The sequence below is a fragment of the Festucalex cinctus genome, chromosome 5, assembly GCF_051991245.1.
Source record: "Festucalex cinctus isolate MCC-2025b chromosome 5, RoL_Fcin_1.0, whole genome shotgun sequence".
In the NCBI taxonomy this organism is placed as follows: domain Eukaryota; kingdom Metazoa; phylum Chordata; class Actinopteri; order Syngnathiformes; family Syngnathidae; genus Festucalex; species Festucalex cinctus.
Genome location: NC_135415.1, coordinates 22,714,602 through 22,739,364, shown reverse-complemented (window position 1 = coordinate 22,739,364; position 24,763 = coordinate 22,714,602). Strand labels below are relative to the sequence as shown.

Genomic DNA, 24,763 nt, shown 5'->3' with positions numbered 1-24,763 from the left:
TTATTATTATTATTATTATTATTATTATTATTATTATTATTATTATTATTATTTTTGTTTTATGAAAAATGTTTTTTTTATGCAGAACTGGTCAATATCAAATGAAATTTGCAATGCTAACATTCCCTTTGAAAATACTGCAGAATTGCTCCTTGCCAAAGACTTGATTTGCAGTCAGTTTCAATAAGAGGTTGGTGACACACACCTCATACTTTTGTCTTTTTCTTTCTTACATAATTTACATTTAGACAGCACATTAGCAGTCTTTTCTTCCCACGGAAGAGATTTTAGACAGTGTGACATCTTCAGACATTTTGTTAAATGATCACCAAAATAGACCTTGAAATGTATTTCCTTTTAAAGTTGTCTTACTATTATATATATATATATATATATATATATATATATATATATATATATATATATATATATATATATATATATATATATATATATATATATATAGCAAGCATTTCTGTATTTTTTTCTCCATTATTCAATTTTAATTTAATTTGTAATTTATTACATGACAAAGTTAATTGTTTTTAATTCCTCAAAACTGTTTTTTTCCCCAGTTATTATTATTATTATTATTATTATTATTATTATTATTATTATTATTATTATTATTATTATTATTATTATATTTTGTGGAGTTTCTATGCTAAAGTTTTATGTTGTATATCTTACATTTTTTACATTTACATTTTTCTTTTTCTATGCCATTGTAAAACGACTACATTCATGTATTAATTTTCTATGCTAATGATGTCATCCACATTATCCACGTGCACTTGGTGCTCTATAGTTAGAAAAAGCTGACTGCATATGACGACAACATGTTGCATTCAGTGCACCACAAAGGGACACAAAGGGACCATGACCAGGGCCGATCCTATCGTAATCTATTGTAACAAGAGGGCAGTAGGAGGCGGACTTTTTTGTGTTTGCAACATGGAACATCCCAGTGGGATCACTCATAGTCTGTTTAGAGGGGCAAGAGCAAGGGGGGCTTCAGGGTTCACAACCTGCACACTGGAAGCATCCCTCTCTGCTCAACATCAGCCCGAAGAAGTACAAGTGGGAGAAATGTGAGGATGAAGAGGGAGAGCGCCGACGGGGCTTAAAGGTGCAAGCCATGAGCTCCCATGTGGGGGTCAGCGGTGGGAATGAAAGCGGCATCCGTGTGGAGCAACGTCTGCGACCTGCGCTTCCGGGACGGAAAGTCCACGGAGAGACGAGACGAGATGGAGATGAAGGAAGACACGCAAGAAGTTGGGAGAAAAGAGGGAGACTCAGGAAGAGCGTCAGTATTGAAAATGTTGGCAGTGGGTCAGGGGAAGGAGGAAGCACCGAGAGTCTGTCCAGCTCCGGCTCGGAACGAGTGGAATCCGCAGAGGGGTCGAACACACTGCCAAGCAGAAGCTCCATCGTGAATAAAACCGGTCTTCAGCATCCACAAACAACCGTGAGGCGTTCACCCCCATCCCTCACCTCCATTGGAAGCAGATCAACCATCCTTTCGGGCCCTCAGAGAGCTTCGTCGTCCGGAACGACCATTGCGAGGCCGCCTGACCGCCTCCGGGTGGACGTGAGGACAGCTGCAGGCTTGTCACGGACTTTGCCGAACGAAGGGGAAGAGAGCCAGCTGGACGAGAAGGAGGAGGGAGAGGAAGGGAGCGGAGGTGCGACGAATGTGACGGGCCCATCTTGGACCGGAATGCCCGAGAGAAGGATGAGCAAGAGGGAGAGGAAGAGAGTCAAGTGTGTGAGGCGCAGGCAGAGGAGGAAGGAGCGATGGAGGCAAAGTCAGATGCAGGTGACCTACACACGTCAGAGAAATATTTATTTTGTTTGTGCCGGTTATTAGGGATGTAACAATATACAAACATCACGATGCGATATTATCACAATATGAAGGTCATGATACAATAATTATTAAAATATTGTGGGGTGGGGGAGGATATTTTAAAAAGATAACAATATTGTAAAAAAAAAAAAAAAAAAAAGAGCTCATACTAAAAAAAAGCACAATGTTGTGCTTTTGTACATAACAATGAATATAAACCACCTACAATCCCTAATAACAATATTGAGGCACTTACTTGCTAAGGCAAGCACACATTGATCGCTTCACAAGCAAATTAGGTTCCCCTTCATCTGACAATTAGCATAGATTTTAAACATAGAAGGCCAAAACATCCCTAATGAATATTAAATTGCACTAATCAAATAGCCACTAGAGTGTGCTAGAACTGCACAAATGGAAATGAACCTGACTTTTTTTAACAGATGTGTTCCTTTTAAATATTGTGAACATGAGGACGACGGTATTGTGGCAGTTTTAATATCACAATATCACGATATTGCCCTTATCGTTACATCCCTACCACTTATCAGCTATAACTGTGAGCTGTTTTTGAAGGTTTATCATTTACAGCTACGCTAATTTGCACTAGCTCATCTATGGCGTTTCACATTATGCTCCCATTAAGATAGCATATTTGGTGGAACATCTTGCTGTTAAATGCCATGATTCTCTATTCTCGAATATGTCAGTTTTTATGGTAAACTTCAATTGAGAGTGACAAATGAACCGCTTGAAACAAGAGCACTTATCCTCTTACTTGGGAAACGAGCGAGAGCAGATGCTAAGGAGTACTGTAATTGGTGAGTTTTTGTAACCTCTTAACCTAATTTCTTGATGTGGCGAATTAGGGTTTTTTTCCCCATTAAAATAAAATATGAAATGAAATATTTCACCATGTTATGAATCAATAGAGAAGCATGTAATATATCGAAGATTTCATAAGATCAAGTTCCAATTTTGAGTCAACACTATAGTAAAAATACCTGCAAGTGAAATCGAATGATTCCAACGGCTTCTTATGCACGCAGGCAGTCTGTGGTTGTCCACAGTGGTCGACTCGTCATGCGTGCATCTGATCTCAAAAGGCATTGTGAGCCCAGACTCAAGTGGGCTCATGTACGTGTGTGTGCGTGAATGATGCGACTCGGCTGCGCTGACCTCTTCAAGCACAAAAGCAGACAAAAGAGCAAGTTGTAATTTGCATCTTCCACAGAATAAAATCATCTACTCGAACAATGCATTTTTCAAACATTCAATCGATCTCGAAGATGACTTAATTCAAGGCGCAGCCTGCCGGATTCACTCAGGAAAATGCACTTTTTAAATATAGGATGTACACACTTTATGTTTCTCTCAGTCTATACATCTGGGTTTATGTTCATCTTTGGTGGTGATTTCGTCCAAAACAAACACAAAATGACAAAAATACAGGCTGGGGGGTGGGGGTTTAGGACAAAATCACCACCAAAGATTAACATAAACACAGATGTATAGACTGAGAGAAAGTTAAAGTGTGTACATCCTGTATTTAAAAAGTGCATTTTCCTGAGTGAAACCGGCATACTGGGCCTTTAACCGTGAATGTTAAGCCAAAACCTTTTCAAGACATTTTGGACTCTTTTGTCCCCAACCTCATGAGTTCTACCTTTGTATTGTTTTTATGGTTTCTATGAAATGGGCAGCGGAGATTGAGTTCTGTTTGGCGTAATAGAGGTGATCAATCCTGCGCTGTCCAAGCCACACGAGGCTGGCTTCAAACCCTCGCCTCTGTCGCTGCTGGGAGTCGAGTCTCCTGACCGCTGAGCTAAGATATGTTTGTCCTCTGTCCTTGATTTGAAGTAGCACAAATAGTTTTCCAGGCTGGGTTTAAAGTGGACTAAGTCGGTTGGGTTAAAACAGCGCATTTGTCAAAACTATATGTATCAACTGGCACGTACAATTAAAAAGCATGAAAAGTAGGTGGTGATGAGTCTTTCCAATAGGAAGCGTTCAGGGTTACAACAACACGCCACACTCCTCTTCAGCGAACACTCATCTATAGGAAACAATCTGCAACATCTGCTTTTGAATGAAGCCTTTCACACAGCCCAAGTTCGTTTTTTAACCGTCTTTTTGTTGCTTGAGTTGCTCATTTGAGTTGAATTGAACCTTTTTCTGTTCAAGTGTAAATGAGATATCAGCAATGTCATTTTCTCACGTAGCATATTTTCGAGGCTTACTCAGTTTTGTTTTCGAATATCTAGTTGGTTTTTCAGACAAAAAGAAAAAAAAATCACACACAGTGCCAATTTTCAGGTTAGCGAATTATTTAGTAATTAAGAAAAAAATAACAAACAAGGACACACGATCAGGGGTGGGAGGTGGATTCATGTGCCCATCCGCATCGGTCAACTATATAAATTATCCGCAAGATGAGATGTCCTTGCCATGACGTGTACATGCCATGTCGACCACGCGTCTCTCTCTGCCCTGAATTGAAATCACTTCGATGGGCCGGGAGTCGGCCGTGTCGCCTTCCACAACGATGCCAACGTGTTCCTTTCTGCCCATGTTGTACACTATTTGACCACTTAGGGGCAGTGTGACACCCGTTCTCATACACTGTCAAGTTGGCGCCACATTAGAGCGTACAAGAAAAAAAAGTCACGATCAAGTTATGCAAATAAAAGGTTATTGTTTTTTTTGCAGCATAGGAAGAGCATATGCTGATAACTAATGTTAAAGGGATAGTTCGTATTTTTATTACATGAATCTCTATTTCATCCTCACCTCCAGTGTGCGCGATCAGCACTGACTTACGCTTGACAGTGTTCTGTGAGACGAGTTCTGGTCCGGTGTTGGACAGAAGAAAATAGTCCGGCGAGTTGGCTGGGGTCACCTAAATGAGGCGTTTTTCTTCTAAAACAATTTGTGTTCAAAAGAGTGATACATTTGCATCACAATACTCTCTCCTGAAAAAGAAGTCAGACGCCATTACCGCCGGGCACTACTTTTCTGTTCGTTCGTATCTGCATACATTCCTAAAACGTTTTTGTATGAATAGCCGTTCTTTTGAGTAATAAAATTGCCGCGTTAATTAGGTAATTAGCATTAGCAAGTCAATAGCGCTTTCTATTGTTCTACTACATTCGGGAAACAACCTAAACAAAGTGTGTTTGCATTTAAGTGTGCACTGTGTGTAATTTTCTTCATTTTGAGTTGTGATTTAAAGTTGTAATGTGTAATAAACGGCTTGACACTGTAACAAAAGTATTGTTAGTTTGAGTGTAAATTTGAGTTGAATCCAATGGCAGGTCTTACAGAATCGAATTGAATTGTGAGACAGTCAAAGATTCCCCTAATTACAACCTCAGAACTGTGAAGCAGAAGCGCGAGACACTTTCGTAATGTATTGCCTAATGTAAAAATCCAGTCAATAAAAAAAAAAATTATAAATCCTACAAAAATACAAATAATACATGTCCATTCTAAATGTGTAGTAAGTTTTAATGCAAAGAATGAGTCCAAGCACTCTCAAAAAGGAATGGAAGGGTGCAAAAGTGAGCCTTCAGGCTACAAAAAAACACTTTTGACCTAAACATAAATCACTGCTGACCCAACTGAAACTATTTGACTTTGTCGTCCTGAAACAATTGTTAGACACCGAGGTTAAAGCAACGAGTTCCCCGCAGGAATGATCACACGGCGCGCTGCCACCGATTACATTGGTACTGTGTGTTAATGACACACCTTGGGAGGGTGAGCTGCCGCTGCCGCTGCCGTGGCCTCCCCACAGGAGCTTGAAGCGGTAATTACTCTGGTCTGGAAGCAGCCTTTCCCTCCACTCAAGTGTGAGGAGTCAACATGTGTCACTTGTGTGGATGTGGCATTATTTCAAGGTGAAGCGGGGAGACTCGACGGGGAGATGTCGCAACAATCAGGCCGGGCGCATCCTTCCGGATGAGGTTCTGTCAGTTAGAGGTGGCGTGTGTGCGTGTGTGTGTGTGTGTGTGTACATGCGACTGTGCGTGTGTGTATATGCCTCTCGGGAGGGTTGGCCCAAGGGGAGATGAGCCGGATTGTGGGGGTGGTGCTGTGGAAACAGATGCAAACCAGGTTAAAAATATGCCATAAGCAAGAATTATAACACTCCCTCTGTTTGCCTCACACGCTAATGAAGTGCCAGATGTGAGAAAACATTAGCGACAGTCTCATCCTGCGAAAATCTCACCTGGCATGATACCTTTCAACCACACATATTATCTTGTACATGTGGGTGTCAAATAACAGAGACAAAACTCAAAGTACATCAACCTCCACACTAAAAGAGGATAATGATGTGTTTGCTTTCCCAGGAGAAGTTTGGATATTTCATAGTGATAATGCTTGAAAGCCTCAACTGTGAAAATAGTAATAATTTAAAAAAAAATGTGATGGCTAAGATTTGTTCCAAAATATATACATATATACATATATATATATATATATATATATATATATATATATATATATATATATATATATATATATATATATATATATATATATATATATATATATATATATATATGTGTGTATAAAACTCACAAGTAGTTGCAAATTTTGTTCTAAATATACAATAAAATGTACAATTCTTTCTAAGTTTTCATACTCTTGTTAACCTAAAAGTGGGGAAAAAATGTTAAACTAATAGAAATGTGGCTGCATTTTTTTTAGTCATTGATGTAGTAATTTCATAATTTATAAAATTGAGTTAAAATTAAAAACTTTACTGTAAAAAAAAAACAAAAAAAAAACGAGTGTGACATTGATTTGTGTTGAGGTCATTTTTCTGCCACTAGATGGCATAATTGCATTCGTAAGATGTCGGTGACAGCTCAGTGCATTTTTCTTTTCATATTAAGAGGTATCTAATCTTTAACATGAAGTAAGTCGTGAATTTCTAAACATTTTTAAAATTGTAACATACAACTTGACCCCAGTCTCCACAAATATATGGATTATTATTCAATTTATTACTGCTAAATTTTGACGTGGACGTGCCTGCTGTGTTGCGACTGGAATTCCCCCAGCACAGGCGTTCCAAGTAAGGGGTGGTCATTAATCACGCGTTAAAGGAACTATGGAACTCATTTCATTCCTCTCATCTCTCTCTCTTCTTGTTGACAGGGTTCCACAGGTAGCGCTAGCAGCAGCAGCAGCAGCAGCAGCGACGAGGACGAAGAGGACGTGACCAAGGAGGGTTACGTGTGCGCCGTGTGCCTGGACGTCTACCTCAGCCCGTACATGTGTCAGCCGTGCAAGCACATCTTCTGCGAACCTTGCCTGAGGACGCTTGCCAAGAATTGTCCCGCCACCACGCCCTGTCCCCTCTGCAGGACCATCATCACGCACGTCTTCTTTCAGAAGGGTGAGGTCGCGCTCAACAATGTCATTTGAGGTCCAGGGGAGGGAGGAGGGGGGTGGACAGCTGCAGGCACGAGTCCCAAAAGGGCAGAGTGGCACCAGATGAGACAAAAACAGGGCCTTTTATTTGCCTGCTTTTTGATCATGAGTACTCGCTCATCATCAATTATTATTGACTATTATGACTCACTTTTATACAGGAGGGGGCTTGCGTGTAATGCATGCACTCACAACATCAGGTACACTTGCACAATCTATTGGCCTTGTACACAAAAGTTAATCAGGAGAGCTAAAAGAATCTTAAACATGTCCATCTGGCTCCTTCCTTCCAAAACATGATTTTTCTTCAAAAATATATTGATTTAATCAGAGAAATATAGTATTTTTTCAATCTTAAATATATGCAAAAAATATGTGAAAAATATTACTTTTTCTTTAAAAAAAAAAATGCCACTTTTTTTTAATAAAAAAAACAAAAACAAACACACAGAATTTGGCAGGTTTTTTGAAACAATATAATTATATTGTTTCAAAAACCTGCAGTTATTTTTTTCTAAAAAAATAAAAAAAAATAATAAATAAAATAAAAAATCTCCAATTGTTGATACACTCATAGATAAATAAGTAATGACATGAGATGACCCACAGTGGTTTTGTTTTATTATTTCTGTGTGCCAGCACATCCATAAAAACTCAGAGAGGATGTGGTCACAAGGAAAATACAACCACAAAGGCGAGAGCTCTTGTTGGTGATTAGATGATGATGATGATGATGATGATGATGATGATGATGATGATGATGATGATGATGATGATGATGATGATGATGATGATGGTAATTTAGTACTTGTGTTGATTAGCCAAGGCAAGGTCACACCGACATAGGAGGATGAGCGTCATGCGTCATGCTTTTCGGATTATACTAAATGAATCATATTCATCTCATACAGTATCTGGATTTTATTTTTTTTGTACAGAGTTAAACCAAATGGCAAGGACGTTCTTCCCGAAGGAATACGCATGTCGGAAACAGAACTTCCAGAAAGCGAGTTGTGCTAAATGGCCTCTGCCGAGCTGCAGAAAACTCTTCAGACTATTTGGAGGTAATCTGTTGCCGTTCACTATGTAGGAAAAATATAGCTAAAAAATGTAGCATTGAATTCAAATCTAGACTTGCACTCGCTAGACCACAAACCAACAACAAAACTGCCGGGAACCCGAAGAGAATTGTTCCTAAACTTCATTCATTTATCCATCCATTTTCTCATCCTCATTCGGATCACAGGTGAACTGGAGCCGATCCAGGCCCACATGCAATCGGCTAACAAAATGCGTTTCAAATGTACAAGTGACTCCTTTTCAAATTTTTGGACAACAGCTGAAACTTAAACATTTGCTTGCCACTATTTTCCATGGCTTCTGATTTCAAACTGAATTTGTTATTAAAAATATAGACAATGGTTGGTTGGATGGAACAAAGGAGACGTGGACCATGTTGAATCTTAGAGATTCCACTGTATTATGTATGTCAAGGTTATGTAACAAATCATTCAGTGGCCAAAGAATAAAACTAAAAACAACTACCGTATTTTCCGCACTATAAGGCGCACCTAAAAGCCTTAAATTTTTTCAAAAGCTGACCATGCGCCTTATAATCCAGTGCGGCTTATATATGGATCAATATTGAGCCGCAACAGGTCTCGCTGTCAAGACGCTATCGGTGACCCTGCACGATCGGTGACGCGCATGCGCAGAAGATCCCGCCATCTTGGATCGCTAGCTAATACTAATACTTCACCTCAGGGAAAATAATAAAACAGCTGTTTTTTCATTTTGGGAGTGAATGGAGTTGTCAGAAAGCTGGTTTGTAATCTATTAATAAATTTTGACTGACCTATCTGACTGTTTTGTTGACATTCCCTTTAGCGCAGCACCATCTAATGGATGCATAACGTAACCCCAGCCTCTACTGTAGCACCTTATATATGGAAAAAGTTTTCAAATATTTCATTCATTGAAGGTGCGCCTTATAGTGCGGAAAATACGGTACAACTTTGCAAAATCAAACGTGTCTTCCTCCATCCAGGTTTCAGGAGGCCGTCCAGCCCCGGGGCGCGGCGTCAGTTGCCCCGCGCAGGAGGCGGCTTCCCTCTTCTCAACGCTTTGGACTTTGATGGCGACGCCCGCGGGTGGCACTTTGACATGGATATGGTCATCATCTACATTTACTCCGTCAACTGGATTGTCGGCTTCTTTGTATTTTGCATCCTCTGTTACCTCTTTTTCCCCTCTATTTGACAGCCGGGTGGTTAGCATGATGATGATGATGATGATGATGATGATGATGACGCCAATACGGTACAACTGTATTAGCGACTAAGCCGTTTGCTTTACAGCGGAGACAAGCAGGTGGGATGTTGAGTGAAGGAAAAACAGCAGCAGTGTCATCTTGTTATCAGCCATTAATAAACGATTGAAAGGGTATATTGTGTGGGAGGTACATTTGGACATCCAATGTTCTCTGTGTGCACATGATAAACAACATGCTCTATCCCTCAATGGCAGAAGGGAGGGGGTTGATTAGAACCTTTGAAATTGCATGTCACAAAAATACAAGGGGACATAACATTAGGCACACTTGCAGTAACTATAGAACATGAAAACAATACTTGTGTACTTCCCAACCTTGACTGAGCCAAGGCACCCATTTTTACTCTCTTCCTATTGTGTAAATTTTAGTTTACTCTAAAACTGAGTCTATTTGGTCCCTAAATAGACTCCAAATTAATAAAACTCGAATAGACTCAAATTTACACTACAGAATTTACTGTGCAGCAGTATACAAAATGCTCTGCCAAGGTTACAAGATGAGGAACCACCGAGGAGGGAGGGGGGAGATTTGTGAATGAATGTGCAGATTTGCACGCCAGAGTGCAACCCAAAAAAAATAATAATTGTGAGGCGGTGACGTTTGCAGCCTCCAATGCTGCGAAGAGGCAGCAGATGCTTATCGGCCGCCTCTGCCAGTATTGCTCGGTGCAAAGCACAAGAAATGGACGCGTTGTACCGGATGATGCGTGAGGAGGAGATGAAGCGAGGAGCCCGCATATGAGTGAAGGTGACTTGATGCGGAGAAGAGGAGCGCATCATCGTCCGTTCTCATCTGGGAGCACATCTGCCCCCACTCGAGGGAGGTGGTGCGATGGTTGGCGTGTGAGGGGACAACAGACTCACAGCCATACGCCAGGTTCGACTCAAGAGTGTGGAGGGAGGACGGTGAAGAGTTGAGAAGAGGAAGAGGTGGAGAGAGGGGGGAGGGGGGGCGGGGGCGCAGCAGACGGGAGCGATCGTTCCGTATCAGGACGGTTTTATTAGTGGGTGTGTATGCATGAGTTCTGCATCGAATGGGCGCAAAAACCGCCCCAGATCGGCCGGGACCATCTTCCAGATCGGCAAGCCCCTCTACCGAGACCCCCAGCGGCGGGAGAGCACGGAGAGTAGCCGCAGAGCCCAGCGCGCCGTGGCCGAATGCAGGATGGTAGGTGGCGGACGCGCGTCTATCCCGTGCACCGGCGCTCTCTGTCCAATTTGTACATCCTGCACGCTCAACGCACCTGACACGTATGACGACAAATTGCAGCATGCGTGACGTACTGAAGTACAACGTGCATTTATGGCAGTGGGGTGCTGCAGTGCTGGGGTTTGGGGGGATAGGGGAGGGAGGGTCGCTCTGCAAAACTGTATGAATGAGTGTCCGCTGCTCTCATGATGATGATGATGATGATGATGATGATGATGTGATGCAGAGACATATGTGAAGCAATTGTCAAGTGAACGCCATGTAAGGCTGCATGCAATGAACACTATATGCAGAGGCAAGTGGAGCTGTTTTTTTTTTTCTTTTCTTTTTTTTTTTCCTGGGGGGTTCTCAGAGGTGGTGCAAAGTCAACATAGCACAATCGATCATCAACATAGTCATTAAAGCAACCTCTGAGCTGTTTTGATGAAACCCTTTTTTCAGGTTCTTTTACAGTTTTTTTTTTCTCTCTACGTGTCTGATCGCGTTTATTTAAATGTTTTATTGTAAATGTTGGAATAATAATAATAATAACAATAATAATAATAATAATAATAATAATAATAATTATTATTATTATTATTATTATTATTATTATTATTATTATTATTTATTTATTTATTTATTTATTTATTTATTTATTTATTTATTATTATTATTATTTTTATTATTATTATTATTTAAGCAGTACCACACCAGTATTGTATCGGCCGATACCAGGCCTTATTTCGCGGTATCGGTACCCACGACTACGGCTGATACTAGTATTGGGCGCCCTCTTGTGGCCGTTTAACGATCAGAAGCTAGAAACTCAAAATTAGAAGAACAGAAAATTGCTATTAATTTCATGCAAATTTAAGGAAAAATGCTATACTGGGATGTCGCTCTTTAAAAAGATCTGACATTTTTGGGGGGTGGGTGAGGGATGAATTTTATGTATCAAAAATACTAGTAGGTATCGGTATTGGTGATTACTGAATAGTTGAGTACTCATACTGGAAAAAGCGGTATTGAAAGTTCCTAATTATTATTGTATAATTGTGTTTATTTATTAAGTAGGGCTGCTTTCTATGGTCATTTTTGTCTTTTATTTTATATTTCATTATGATTACTATTAGTATACATAAGATAATTTTATTTATTGAATGATTTATATTTATTTTATTTATTTATTTTTTTAAATAGAAATGGTCTAGCTGCTTTGGTTGTTCAATTAATTGTATTTTTTTTTTTATTCTGTTTATTTATGCAGCAGCATAAAAACATTATTATTTTCTGTAAAGAATTTTGTTTTGTTTATTTTTCATTATTCGTTGTATTATGCACAAAACAAATCCGTATTTTGGGGCCCATGTTTAAGTGCAATGTGCTCATTTCCCCACAGTGTGGAGCTGCTGCATTATTGGCCTCATCCACTAGAGTGGCTTTGAAAATCATGAGAAAATCAAGATGCCACACCGGTGCGGTCTACAACCATACATTTGGACTTTAACACTGAAAATGACTTTATTTTTAAAGCCAGACCTGTTATTACAACTCTTGCATTGGATCATTAGGTTATGCATGTGCAAATGAACATGTTAGTGACTTTCCGTGAAGTGCTGTTTGTGGTTGCAAACACAGATTGTGCAAGAGTTCAACACGCTGGTGGCGCTGTACCGCGAGCTGGTCATCTCCATCGGCGAGATCACCGTCGACTGTCCCAACCTGCGCGCCGACATGCTGAGGACTCGAACCAAAGGCTGCGAGATGGCCAGGGCAGCACATCACAGTCTCACCTTGATAGCAGGGTGAGACTCATCATTTTTTTTCCCCTCACTACCAAAAGAAAGTTTTTTTCTCAATAATAATGTTGTTTCACAGTTGTTCAGAGCTCAGGTAACACCCAATCACATCTCAGTTTCAGAAAACAGGAGAGCTGTGATTGGTTGCTACCTGAACCTGGAGCAACTGTGATGTCATTTTCAGTAGACAGCAAGTGGCAAAATGGCCGCCCCTGTGATGGATAAAAGCTGCTGGATTTTTCTGCTTGATTCATATTGTCTAGATCAGGGATGACCCCAACATTATAAAAATGGTTCCCCTTCAAAGTTGTAATTACATCATTCATACCAATTAGCAGCACTTGCACCTGTTCATCTCCATTAGAGAAGAAATTATCTAATTTCAACGAAACTAAGAAGGATTTTAATGTTTCGTACACAAATCACAGTCACGTTTTCATGACTTCTGACTCTGACCTCTGGCTGCACCTTATCAGATATACCAACATCGCATTACAACACCTGCACCTCGACTTAGACCTGTTTTTTCATGTCTAAAATTGCGGCTACCTTTTGTCACAAAATCATAAGACGCATTCCCAAAGATGGTAGAATAAATATGAAGGTACGGCGAGCACTTTTTTTTTTTTTTTTTTTGATGGGGGTAAAATGTGACTTTAAAAATGTGACTGTTACAGCATATTTATTGGAGGGTGGTATTTGTTTGAGGAGTGAACTGAAAAAAGCCCAAAACAAATTTTTCAACTTCATTTATTTGCACAATTTCCAGTTCATGAGAACACACGGTCGTGCGCGGCAAGTGCCACTCAGTGCTTTCACTCTCCGGCGGGTGATTTAGTGCTCGCTCAGTTATCACCTGCTGTAGATTGAAGCATGTGCAAATGCTGCAGAGTGTCATAAAAGCCGGTGATGAGGGAGCAGCGGGTAAATAAATCACACTTGATGGGCTTTTTATGTCAGCGCATTTCATTACTTACCTCGGGAAGCTAAGCAAACTTCAAGATGGACAATATCATCAAGCAAAAATGAAGGAGCAACTCTGCTGTTTATTTGTCAAATTTATGTCATTTTACATTTAACTGAAGAGCTTTGCTTTCCTTCGTTTTTTTTCTTTGTTTGTTGTTTTTGTTTTTTGTTTTTTTGGGGGGGGACATTTTTCTAAATACCCAAAGGATTATAGATTAACTCTACAAAGATGTAATGGCAGTCAAACAGATGAGCCGATGAAGTCATTTTCAGTCTGCAAGGCAAAAACTGGAGTTTTAAAGTTTGGTATTTTCAACTCTGGCTGTGTTAATTTAACACATTCTATAGTTGATATTAACATTTTGAGTGTTAATGAAAGCAACTGGGTTTGAGTGTTAAAAAAAATTTCAACACTAGATGCTGTGACATATTAACACTAGTGCAGTGTAAAATCAACACTTATCATCAGGCTTGTATTTACTCCATCTCAGTTTTAAAAAAAAAGAAGTTAACACTAAAATTCGTATGGACCAGTATAAACACTTTTGAAGTGTTGAATTTAACTCTGTAGATGTTAAATTAACACTGCCAATTTAGCAGTGCAGAAATACCAGTAGATAATTATTTGTAACAATTGAAATAGGTGCATGCTTTCACATTTAATTGGCGGACGAGCCCTCCTGAGAACCAACTAATTGCATACAAACAATAAAAAGTCAACTTTTATGAAAGGCCCCTTTAAATGGGTCGCTGATCTCTTTGTTATGTGCAGCAGGCCAGAGGATGGCGAAATTCACCCAGAGATCTGCAGGCTCTTCATTCAGCTGCAGTGCTGTTTGGAGATGTACATCACCGAGATGCTCAAGTCTTTCTGCTTGCTGGGCTCACTGCAGCTCCACAGGAAAGGTAAACACGCACGCTGACGCTTACTCTACATTGACTTTGGGTACGTGCTAGTGGAAACCGAATTTTGTACCAAAAAAAATAAATCAGGATTCACAGGGAGCACTAACATAGGGGTGTTAAACATATGACCCATCAGGACAGAACACAAACTGCAATTTTCCATTAAAATGAACTGTTGTTTCTAATTTTGTCCACTGGTGGGCGCACTTACAACCACTTAACTGACATTCGGAAGTTTGGCTGTTCAGTATTTGATGCAAAACATTTTTTTTCTCATTTATGTTAGAAATTTCAGATTACAATAAAATAATAATAAATGTGAATATTTCCAAAATGGACATAATTATTTGGAGAAAAAAATAATATTTTTTTTATTTGCATTTGTTTGACATACTGGTCCGACCCACTTGCGATCAAATTTGGGTGATAAAAGCCCCTGAATTGCAACGAGTTTGACAGCCCTGCCCTAACATGTCTTCCTCTGGGGTGCCAGGCAAAGATCCCTGTAGCCTCCCCTCAGTGGACAGGAAGGCCGAGGAGAGCTCGGACGTCCCCATCCTTGAGGACACCTCGTCCTCGCCCACCGACGGCCCTCCGCTCACATGGCTGGTGGCCACCGACATAGAAAACATTGAAAAGTAGGTCATTGTTTTATTACCTATGTATTGCCCATAAATGTCATTATTATATTTATTTTTAGCAACAAATTGAATTTGATATCAGAAGTAATGTCACCACCAATAATTTCAGTATACAATGTGACTAATGTGCACACAATTTACAATAAGATCTGAAATAAAAGATTGAAAGATTTAGTAGGCTACAGATTGTTTTGTTTTTGCCAAAATAGACACACTTTATATGCAACATGAAAAGGACAATGCCTACTTTCTTTTTTATTTTGATGCATTGCAGGGACATGAGGGAAATGAAGAACCTTCTCAGTAAACTCAGGGAGACAATGCCTTTACCACTCAAGAACCAAGGTGGGTCAGGACTTGATTTTTAGTCATCAACTATAACCTCAAATAATGACGTTTTAGTTTCAGGTAAAGACATATTTTGATGCACAGAAAATAAATCATGATTGCAGTTGATGTAATTAGTGGGAGTTTATCTTCAAGAAACTTGTCAGTTTCATCTTGTATTCCCTGTTAAGGGACTTTCAATCCGCCCCTCCATCATCGTCGGACTATAACGCTCTGTTGGAGAAGACTAGCAGCAATCAGTCTAGCAGAAGCTAGAGAGGCTAATCACTGTTCTCATCCACAACCGTCTAATTTGCATATAGTTTGGCACGAGTGCAGACATGTGAATACAGTGTCACGTTGTTGGATGGACATTTCAATGCTCCTTACAGCTTTATAGGCCAGCAACAGCAGCAGACGATGGGCGAGTATGGAAAATTGGTTGGTTGGAAGATGAGATGCAAAAAAAACACTTGTTTTTGTTTGTTTGTTTGTTTTTGGCGATTTATGACTCCATTTTGCTTATTTTGGTGTAATTCGACTTTCGGCTACGAGATGGTGGCACACTGTAAGGTTGAGAGAAGGGTATTTCAGGAAGTATTTCAAACAGCTTCATTTTTGATGAAGAGATTAGAAAGAGATTTGTGAATGTCTCACTGCTCTCCCATCCTGCATTTTATGCCTACAGAAATCAACTGGAGGTTAACTTTATAATGTATGTCTTCAGTCATGATGTGTCTTGTGAGATGTTAAATTAAAGTTAATAGTTGAGAGGAAGAAAAACGGGACAAAGTACTTGTTTACTGTACATTATTATTCTGGAGTGTGTTTAAAAACCTTACAAAATAAGTGCTACATAAATGCTACAAATAGTGAGTACTTAATTAGGGTATTTCTTTATCGCAGATTTCATTTATCATATGGATGGTCTGGATCGTAACCCTGGCGATAGAGGGAGGTTACTGTATAAACTGTATCAGAAACGATGGGGAATTAAATGAAAGTTAGCTTCTGATACGTTCCCTGTGTTCTCGTGGCTTCTAGACGACAGCAGTTTGCTGAACTTGTCTCCCTACCCGATGGTCCGACAGAGGAAGAGACGCTTCTTCGGCCTCTGTTGCTTGGTAACCAGCTGAGGTATCAACGAAACAACAAGAGACAACATTGCCCTGTTCTGTCCTCCACTACTCCACTACTGCCATTTTCAAACAAACAAAACAAACACAAAAATAGCAAGATTACCCATTTTTGGATTTTTGTTTTGTTCTCCAGAAAATAAATAGCAACACATTCTCATGGTTTGGGTCAATGGAGCTGGTTGTCTGCTGTTTAACATAAAACAGAAAATTATATCCATGCGCAAATGGAAAAAAAATTTTTTTAGGGATGTAAATGTCTGTTTTGTCCAAAACGACTTGTTGAATAAATGCCACCTGGATGTTGAAGGATGGCAAGGAAGTCATTTTGATGTGTAGTCCAGTCCAGTAGTTTCTTGTTTCTTCTCCACCCTCTTCTTAATTTAGTCTTCCATGAAAGATAAATCTATATCTTAACTTTACAACTTCGAAGTGCAATATACTCTTTGATACAATGGAAATAGCGAGAAATTCTTTGCACACATGCAAACAAACACGCACTACATATTATGGTCTTGTACATACACTTATTATTGTTCCTCTCAGAATAAGTTGGCCTGTTATTGGTTGTTGGTCAGCATGGCGCCACCTTGTGGGCGATGGTTGTTGTTAGTGTCTAGGGCCCTTTGGAGGTACAGGTCGGTGGTGCATGAGGATGATGTAGATCATTTTACATTCTTAATTAAACTTTTGTTATGGAAAGGAAGTGTCGATTTGGTTTATTTTTCCTTGAACCTCTACTGGGTGGAGTCAAACCACCACTAAAAATGTTTGAAACAGCGCAGTCAAGTCAAATTGTTTTATTGTAAAAAACAGTGATTCGATGGATTACAAATAGGCCTAAATATGGAATTTACCAAATTGAGACGCAGGTTTCCGCCCGCTGGCAGCGATACGTCACATGTGACAACTAATCCCAAAATGACTGAGACATGTTGCTCCAAAATACCACGTTGGCTAATGATAGCTCAAATGTAATTTTAGCGTTTAAGCTGAAGAACGCCTGAGGTATGCATGACAAGATGCCTCACCTCTAACAAGTTCACATATATCATTTGCTCGGAATTTATCTGGAAGACGCTTGTTGATAAATATATAAAGTTAACTTTTTAATTTTGGGTTGTGCATTTAAATAATTTATGCTTATCGCTGCTCAGAATTCTCTTCTCAGACAGCAACAACCCTTGTGTCCTGTCTGAGAAGAGAACTAGCATTGCACTTTTAATTGCGCCCTATGATGAAGATAATTGCAATGTGACAACTTACCCATGTGACAACAACCCCCCGTTTCCCCCCCTGAACTCACTTGATTTTTGCCACAGTAACATGGGAGTCGTTTGAGACTTATTATGACTGAACATCCACATAAACTGTACATGTATTTGTTATATAGACACACATTTATAGCGCAATAAATACATTGTGCATGTGTTGCTTTTATTTGCTTTAATTTTGATGCATGTAATTCAATTATCGATTAAGAGGGTTACAATGTTTTATTAATTTTTATTTTTTAATGCCTCCTTCAAGAGTCACAGGGCATGATATCCACAACAGACACTTTTTCTCCTTTGCAGCGTCTCAGCCCTGCCTCACATTCACTCATGCTTCCCCTAGCAGCGACATCTTTCCCGGCGCGGACACAAATTTCAAACCCAGGGGTGAAGCACTCGGAATGGTCCTTACAACGACACTCGCCAGTGTGCTCTACAAGACAGTATATAAATATCATGACAATTTGTTTATTTGTGTTTTTTTTTCTTTTTCATTTAAGAACATATTTTTAGGTCCTCACTCACCATCACACGTTTCCCACATCTGACAGTCTCTGCAGCCTGACGTAGTGTTGCGCTGCGGCCACTTGCAGGCGCTGTCTGCTGCTAACTTGTAGTTGACGTGGATGCAACGCAGTGCGTGGAGTTTGCACACACTGATAACGACCGACTTACCACCAGCAATATCAGTGGCACACACTTCCAAAGAAGACCTGGGGACAGTAATTCAAGTAAAAGAATTAAATTACATACGAAGAAGAAGAAGAAGAAGAAGAAGAAGAAGAAGAAGAAGAAGAAGAAGAAGAAGAAGAAGAAGAAGAAGAAGAAGAAAAGTAGCGGTCAACAACCAGTAGTACTGAAACTCCCACTACCACTTTTACTACATATCCTACTACAACAACCAATGCTAATATGACTATTATTCCTACCATTACCAATCTAATACAACCATTATCACAATACTCACATTGTCACAATGATCCTACCTGCATTCAAATGGCATCTTACAAACACACTGTCCTCCAGACAGCTTCTCCCATGGTTCACAGGGTGTCGAGCGAGTTAAACGATGCTGCTGCTGCTGCTGCTGCTGCTGTATAATGACTGTAAATCACAAAGAAAACGAATATAGTCTCACTAGCAAAGCAACAGGTACACAATCTAATGTGTTCGAAATCACTCCATAACAATTATAGTTAATGAAAAAGTAACAAAATAATTCAAACTAAAACTGAAAAAAAAATTGTTAATGAAAAAAGTGTTTTAAAAACATAGCTAATTCAAAGACATTTTGCATTTATAAAACTAACTTAAAGTAACTGTAATTATAGCGAGAATGTCCTTTGTATTTGTATTTGTCATTTAACTTAATATTAGTGTTGTTCCGATACCGTTTTTTGGCTCCCGATACCGATACCCAGCTTTGCAGTATCGGCCGATACCGATACCATACCGATACTTAAGTTTTTTTTTCCTCAACATGAAAAAGCTGTCCTGCCATTGGTTCAGAGCATTCAAGGGCCAATAGGATATCTTAGATCAGCATGCAGTGAACATGTCACATACCAGTGAATGTTGTGCACCAGCAAGACACAAGATGCTGCATCCAAAATCCTATATTAGCGTTGGAATTAATGGTATCGGCATGTTACTTGTGAGTAGTCACCAATATCGATACCACTGTTTTAATGCAGTATCGGCACCTCTGCCGATACCAGTATCGGTATCGGAACAACACTACTTAATATATGAGCTTTCCGAACACAGCAAATATGAGTGGCATTTAAATGAATGACTAAATTTACTCTGTTTGCATTCAAAATCTTCAGGGTCTGGAGAGAACTGCAGTTTGGCATCACAAACAATCTTAGATTGACCCACAAGGGGCAGGACAGAGTCACCATCTCTCCAATCTCATAGGATGACTTTAACGGGCTAACGACGATGTCGGGAGCGAGGGACCACAACTTGCACTCTGGCACTGGAACGATAAGGGTTAAACATGACAAATCATCAAACAACAATGGCATGCAAAAATATGTTTATGCGCTTGTAGCTGGAATGGTCCACCCATCCGATTACTGTAAACTGTGGTGTGTTCCAGTGCACAGAATAAAGTTTACTAATCTGCACAATTAGCACGTTGATAAGAAGTGAAGAAGAACACACATGAAGAAGAAAATTTTTCGATGTGCTACAGGCTCACAGTCGCACAATCCAGGCTCAGCCGACCACGTTTGATTGGCGGTACATTCCAAGATGTTTTGTCCATGGAGGCCGTACACGCTGGTGCACTTGTATTCAACCTTATTTCCGACCAGATAGACTTCTTTTGGTTCCTGTCAGCAAGCAGTAAGAATTCAATTAAACATTTTAGAGTGTGACGATGTGAATTTGTGAATAGGGAACTAAAAATAGGTGCGCGTTCACTGAATGAGTTACCAGAATGTAGCCATTGATGAGTGCAGGCGGAGTCCCACATTTTGGTCTTACTGGGGCCGTTGGTTCAAAGCATTGAGGCTCAGACATTCTGAAAAACAGAACAGCACATTTTTTGATTATTTCATTTGGACAAGGACGAAAGATTGCAAGTTTGAAGGTGACCGACTTGAAGTGTTCCGTGTAGTCACAGCCAGACACGGTCTCAGAACCGTCTCCTGTGCATGCCTGCCCACCACCCTGAGGAGAGGGATTGGAGCACGAGCGGATTCGGGACTTGTGACCACCGTGACACGTGGACCAGGCGGACCAGCAGGACCAGCTGCCATCGGTCACGTCTGTATGGGCCCGTACAGCAACACGACAATTTAGGCAATGACATCATTTGGTAAACTCAAAGTACTTCCAACAACCACTATCAAAACCAAAAAGACGAGATAGTAAACAGTAGGGGTGTTAAAAAAAATCGATTCGACAATATATCGCGATACTACAGCACGCAATTCTCGAATCGATTCAATAGGCAGCCGAATCGATTTTTTAACATACATTTTTGATGGAAATATATTCAACAAAACGTCTAACTTTCCCACTTTAAGCATGGAAAATTTGTTATATTAATGGAACATTAAGCCTGAATATTTCATTTCAATTCTTGTTTGTTAAATACAGTGGCTCAGATCAATAAATAATACAATTTCATACAAATCTTACAGGGTACATGTACAAGTTTACTGAAAGGTATTTTCTAAATTGAGTAAAAAAAAAAAAAAGATTGCAACAATCGACTTGTAAATTCATATCGGGATTAATCGGTATCGAATCGAATCGTGACCTATGAATCGTGATACGGATCGAATCGTCAGGTACGAGGCAATTCACACCCCTAGTAAACAGTATTCATTCCGCTTGTATGGAGTGATCTGATGGCAGTTGGGATAAACTGCAAACCCAGATTTTTATTTTTATTTTTGTTTGCTCAAAGAGATCAACAACAACAAAAATCGCTTTGGACAAAAGTCACACATCATGCTGTGTTTAATGTATACTAGTCTGTAAATTTCTGTAAGTCACTAAATCAAAAAGAGTGGCATGGTAACATGATTTTAAAAAAACAAACAAAAACAAAACAAAACAATAAACCCACCTGGCTCATCATTCACGACACCACTTCTGTCCTCACAGGCCAACCCCGATGTGCCGGGCTTACAAACACATTTGCATACACCTTCCTCCATGACGGCCAGGCCGTTGTTTCGACAAGGAAGGCAGTGGCACGGGTCACTCTCGCTTAGGTACTCTTCCAAGGCCCGGTCCAAGTTGAACCTCTTCAGCTCACCGCACGGAACCTCCTTCACCAGCTCTGACAGCCGCCTCAGCTGACCAAAGACGATTAATGGAATTTAACTAAAATAATAAGTTAAAACTGGACATACATTATAAAAATAAAAAAAAAGCATGGATGGATGGATGGATGGATAGATAGATAGATAGATAGATAGATAGATAGATAGATAGATAGATAGATAGATAGATAGATAGATAGATAGATAGATAGATAGATAGATAGATAGATAGATAGATAGATAGATAGATAGATAGATAGACAGACAGACAGACAGACAGATAGATAGATAGATAGATAGATAGATCATTTGTGGTAAACAATTTCTGGTCTAATTTACGCACATATATTTAATGTATTTTGTTACTTTTCAGTTTTATTTTATTCATGCATGTATTTATTTGTTTTAAAAATGTTTTTCACGTACCTTTGGTTTTATGATCTTTGGGTATAATTGTGCCGACTCGATCCAATAGGACGACAACCCATCATCGTTCCTCATTGCTGAAACGTATGGAGAGTAGAAATGAGTTTGATGTCTCCGTCTTCAAATTTCAGTAGCTCCACTTTAAACTTCTTGCTAGGAACTATTTTAGCACGTTTGTTTGAAGATTTTCATACTCTTGCGACAGTTGTTCTTGGGGAAAAAAAAATAGTAGGGATTTAAAAATTCAAGAATTCTTAAGCAAAGCCATTATAATGATGAAATGAAAAAATAAAATAAAATAAAGTAGCACTTTTCACTATCAGAAATGCTGATTTACATTTACAACTTAATTGACATGTGGCAAATGAAATTTTATTTCCAGCCATCTTTTCCAAGCTTGTCTTTGAATGTTAGATTTTTTTTTTTTGTCCATTTCAGTCCCTGTGCGCTGCCAGGTCAATCTAACACAAACAATTTATTTCAAGTTGTTCCATGTGCAGAATCCTCACCTATCTGCCGCTGTGTTACTGTATCGACCGCGGTGGAAGTCTCCCTGGAGTCTCCCAATTTTCCTTCCGAGTAGTAGTGAGTTCCATAAGTCTCGAGAAATTTCCTGTAGGAGTTGAGGGAGTTGGGCCAAGTCCTTCCAAAAGCGCTCAGTTAAGGGGATGTATTGGGGAGAGGCTGCTTGAAACTGGCCGACCTCTGTGACAGTTTCTGAAACTAATATTTTGTAGTTCTAAAAGAAAGAGTAAAATCAAATCAAAAACAAACTAAACATGGGTCACGTTCACCAGGACACAGGCTTGTCAAAATTGAGCCATATTGAGTGCCCCGGGAAGGCAATTCAGTCCCGAATATCAAATATGCTTTCCCATCAAAATGGAGCAGCATACCTGAGATGTGTCACCTGTCAGATCAAGGTCACGGTAGCGCAATCCTCTGGCAGACATTTGCTTTGCATGATGCCATGCACTGGTGAACATCTCCTCACTGGTAACAGTGTGCTCATCAATCTGAAGACAAACATTCAGAAGTTCATTACATTTTTCACGTTGCAAGATTTTCTGAAGAAGCCAGTTGCACAACAGTTTTGGATCTCACAATACTGTACAAGACTTCTCAATCTATTTGTATTTTTAAAAAATGTATAAAAGCATATTTACTGCAAAAAAATATATAGCAAAAGGACATGCAGTTGAATTATACTTGAATTGTTCAGGTAGTATTGTAACACCAAAAGCGTCTTGACCGCTTGCTGTCATTGATTTTTGTGTTGATTCTTTTTTGTGTGTGTTGATTAGGGGCAGACAAAAAAGTTTTACTTCTTTCTGCCCCCTTTCATTTCCTTTATTGAAAAGAGTGAAATAAATTTTAAAGAGTGACATAAATTGATTTGATATGTTGGACTGACGCACCGTGAATCTCAACTGGGTGGTACTTAAAGGGAGTCTGCGTGGAGCTTTGGGAAGGGCCATACCATTCAGGGGTTAAATGGTTACTTTACAGTGCATGAATTTTCATCAGAAAAGGATCAGAGCAAAAATCTTAACAAAACACAGAGCAGCAAAGCAAATGTTGAGCCATCTTAATTTATTTTCCCATAAGACGTGACAATTTCTAACCTGATCGACAGCGAAACCTATTTCCACATCCATCCGCTAGAGGGCATTCCTGCGTCGTCACACAGGTCCTGGTCTCGGTTCTAGCACCAAGACATGGGTCCCCTCCAAACTGTGCATACACTAGTATCATCCGACTTCTGGTCTGCAGTGTCACACGAGGCAAAGAAAATATATTATATTTTAAAAATATAAATTCAGTAATATTAAGGTAAAAATAAATGAATTTATAAACAACCCAACAATTTTTAGCCTTCGTCGCTTGCTAACATACCAAATTTACACCTGACACACATTCCGTTTGTATTGGTACACACTGCTAAACTACTAGTTCATTATTTGTTGAGGCCAAAATAGAACTTTTCATGAAATAACACAACCATATATTTTCCAAAGTATCTAAATTGAAAAGAATCAAAACAGAACTTTCTTGTAATCATGCCATAAAATATTCACAAAGTAATATGAATACAATAAAACGCATGCAAATTTTATTGAATATCTAAAAAAAATAATAAAAAAAATAAAATAAAATAAAATCTTTAGTACAATATGTCCTTTTTCAAAGGATATAAATTTAATTACTGCCATGTGCTGGTGATCGCCGATTGAAGTTGAATGCTAAGATTTGAATGCATGTGGAATGCTTATGAAGTACTGGTTAATGGACAATGCTCGTTACAAACTGTGCCAACAAACAGTATCAAACACCTGGTAAGGAAATGGGCGTGGAAAATGACACATCCCATTGAAAATGAATGGGGAAAAGTTGATATTTAACGTTCAATTGTGCGAATACTGCAAGTAATGTGGAATCAGACGATTTATACCACGGGAGGCGTGAATTGAAGCAAGTTGAAATTTGAACAGGGTAAGTCAGAAGTATTATGTGGGAGTTGTTACATGGAAAAAAAGTGTGGCTTCAGCATTCCCACAATGAATACAAGTTATACTTCCGTTTTTAAAATTGCTCAAGGTTTTTTTTTGGTTGACAAACACCTCATCGACAGTCCTAACCAAGTGTTGTTGCATGAAATGTCGACACTTTCTGCGATGAGACTGGT

The 24,763-nt window shown here is 39.4% G+C and overlaps 2 protein-coding genes and 1 pseudogene across 6 annotated transcripts; 2 read left to right on the top strand and 1 right to left on the bottom strand.

Annotated features, from left to right (window-relative positions):
- Positions 1-839: 839 nt before the first annotated feature.
- On the top strand, positions 840-9,739 carry rnf180a (ring finger protein 180a). Its single transcript, XM_077522033.1, has 5 exons — positions 840-900; positions 984-1,819; positions 7,019-7,259; positions 8,233-8,358; positions 9,342-9,739. Exons 1-5 carry the CDS (start codon positions 840-842, stop codon positions 9,551-9,553), a joined length of 1,476 nt encoding a protein of 491 aa, XP_077378159.1. The 3' UTR covers positions 9,554-9,739.
- Positions 9,740-10,562: 823 nt separating this feature from the next.
- rgs7bpa (regulator of G protein signaling 7 binding protein a) lies at positions 10,563-17,687 on the top strand. 4 transcript variants are annotated; one of them, XM_077522133.1, is made up of 6 exons: positions 10,563-10,793; positions 12,432-12,622; positions 14,358-14,488; positions 14,982-15,126; positions 15,404-15,474; positions 16,501-17,687. In XM_077522133.1, exons 1-6 carry the CDS (start codon positions 10,644-10,646, stop codon positions 16,590-16,592), a joined length of 780 nt encoding a protein of 259 aa, XP_077378259.1. In that variant the 5' UTR covers positions 10,563-10,643; the 3' UTR covers positions 16,593-17,687. The 4 variants fall into 4 exon arrangements, with proteins under 4 accessions (XP_077378259.1, XP_077378258.1, XP_077378260.1 ...); XM_077522132.1 differs by having other exon boundaries at positions 10,564-10,793; positions 14,355-14,488; XM_077522134.1 differs by having other exon boundaries at positions 10,565-10,793; positions 12,456-12,622; positions 14,355-14,488.
- A 343-nt stretch (positions 17,688-18,030) lies between these two features.
- On the bottom strand, positions 18,031-23,968 carry LOC144019163 (complement component C7-like; annotated as a pseudogene). The gene is made up of 12 exons (XR_013283602.1): positions 23,703-23,968; positions 22,974-23,093; positions 22,587-22,816; positions 22,078-22,154; positions 21,453-21,684; positions 20,475-20,643; positions 20,309-20,396; positions 20,073-20,205; positions 19,608-19,847; positions 18,853-18,970; positions 18,392-18,579; positions 18,031-18,299 (listed from the first exon to the last, which is right to left on the bottom strand). The product of XR_013283602.1 is annotated as a complement component C7-like (transcript).
- Between the last annotated feature and the right edge of the window lie 795 nt (positions 23,969-24,763).

Excerpts from the sequence above, each read along its gene's own strand:
- rnf180a (XM_077522033.1), top strand. The coding sequence starts at position 840 with ATGTTGCATTCAGTGCACCACAAAGGGACACAAAGGGACCATGACCAG. Across the intron at positions 1,820-7,018 it reads GGAGGCAAAGTCAGATGCAG|GGTTCCACAGGTAGCGCTAG; the intron begins GTGACCTACACA and ends TCTTGTTGACAG. Across the intron at positions 8,359-9,341 it reads ACTCTTCAGACTATTTGGAG|GTTTCAGGAGGCCGTCCAGC; the intron begins GTAATCTGTTGC and ends TCCTCCATCCAG.
- rgs7bpa (XM_077522132.1), top strand. The coding sequence starts at position 10,644 with ATGAGTTCTGCATCGAATGGGCGCAAAAACCGCCCCAGATCGGCCGGG. Across the intron at positions 12,623-14,354 it reads AGTCTCACCTTGATAGCAGG|CAGGCCAGAGGATGGCGAAA; the intron begins GTGAGACTCATC and ends TGTTATGTGCAG. Across the intron at positions 15,127-15,403 it reads GACATAGAAAACATTGAAAA|GGACATGAGGGAAATGAAGA; the intron begins GTAGGTCATTGT and ends GATGCATTGCAG.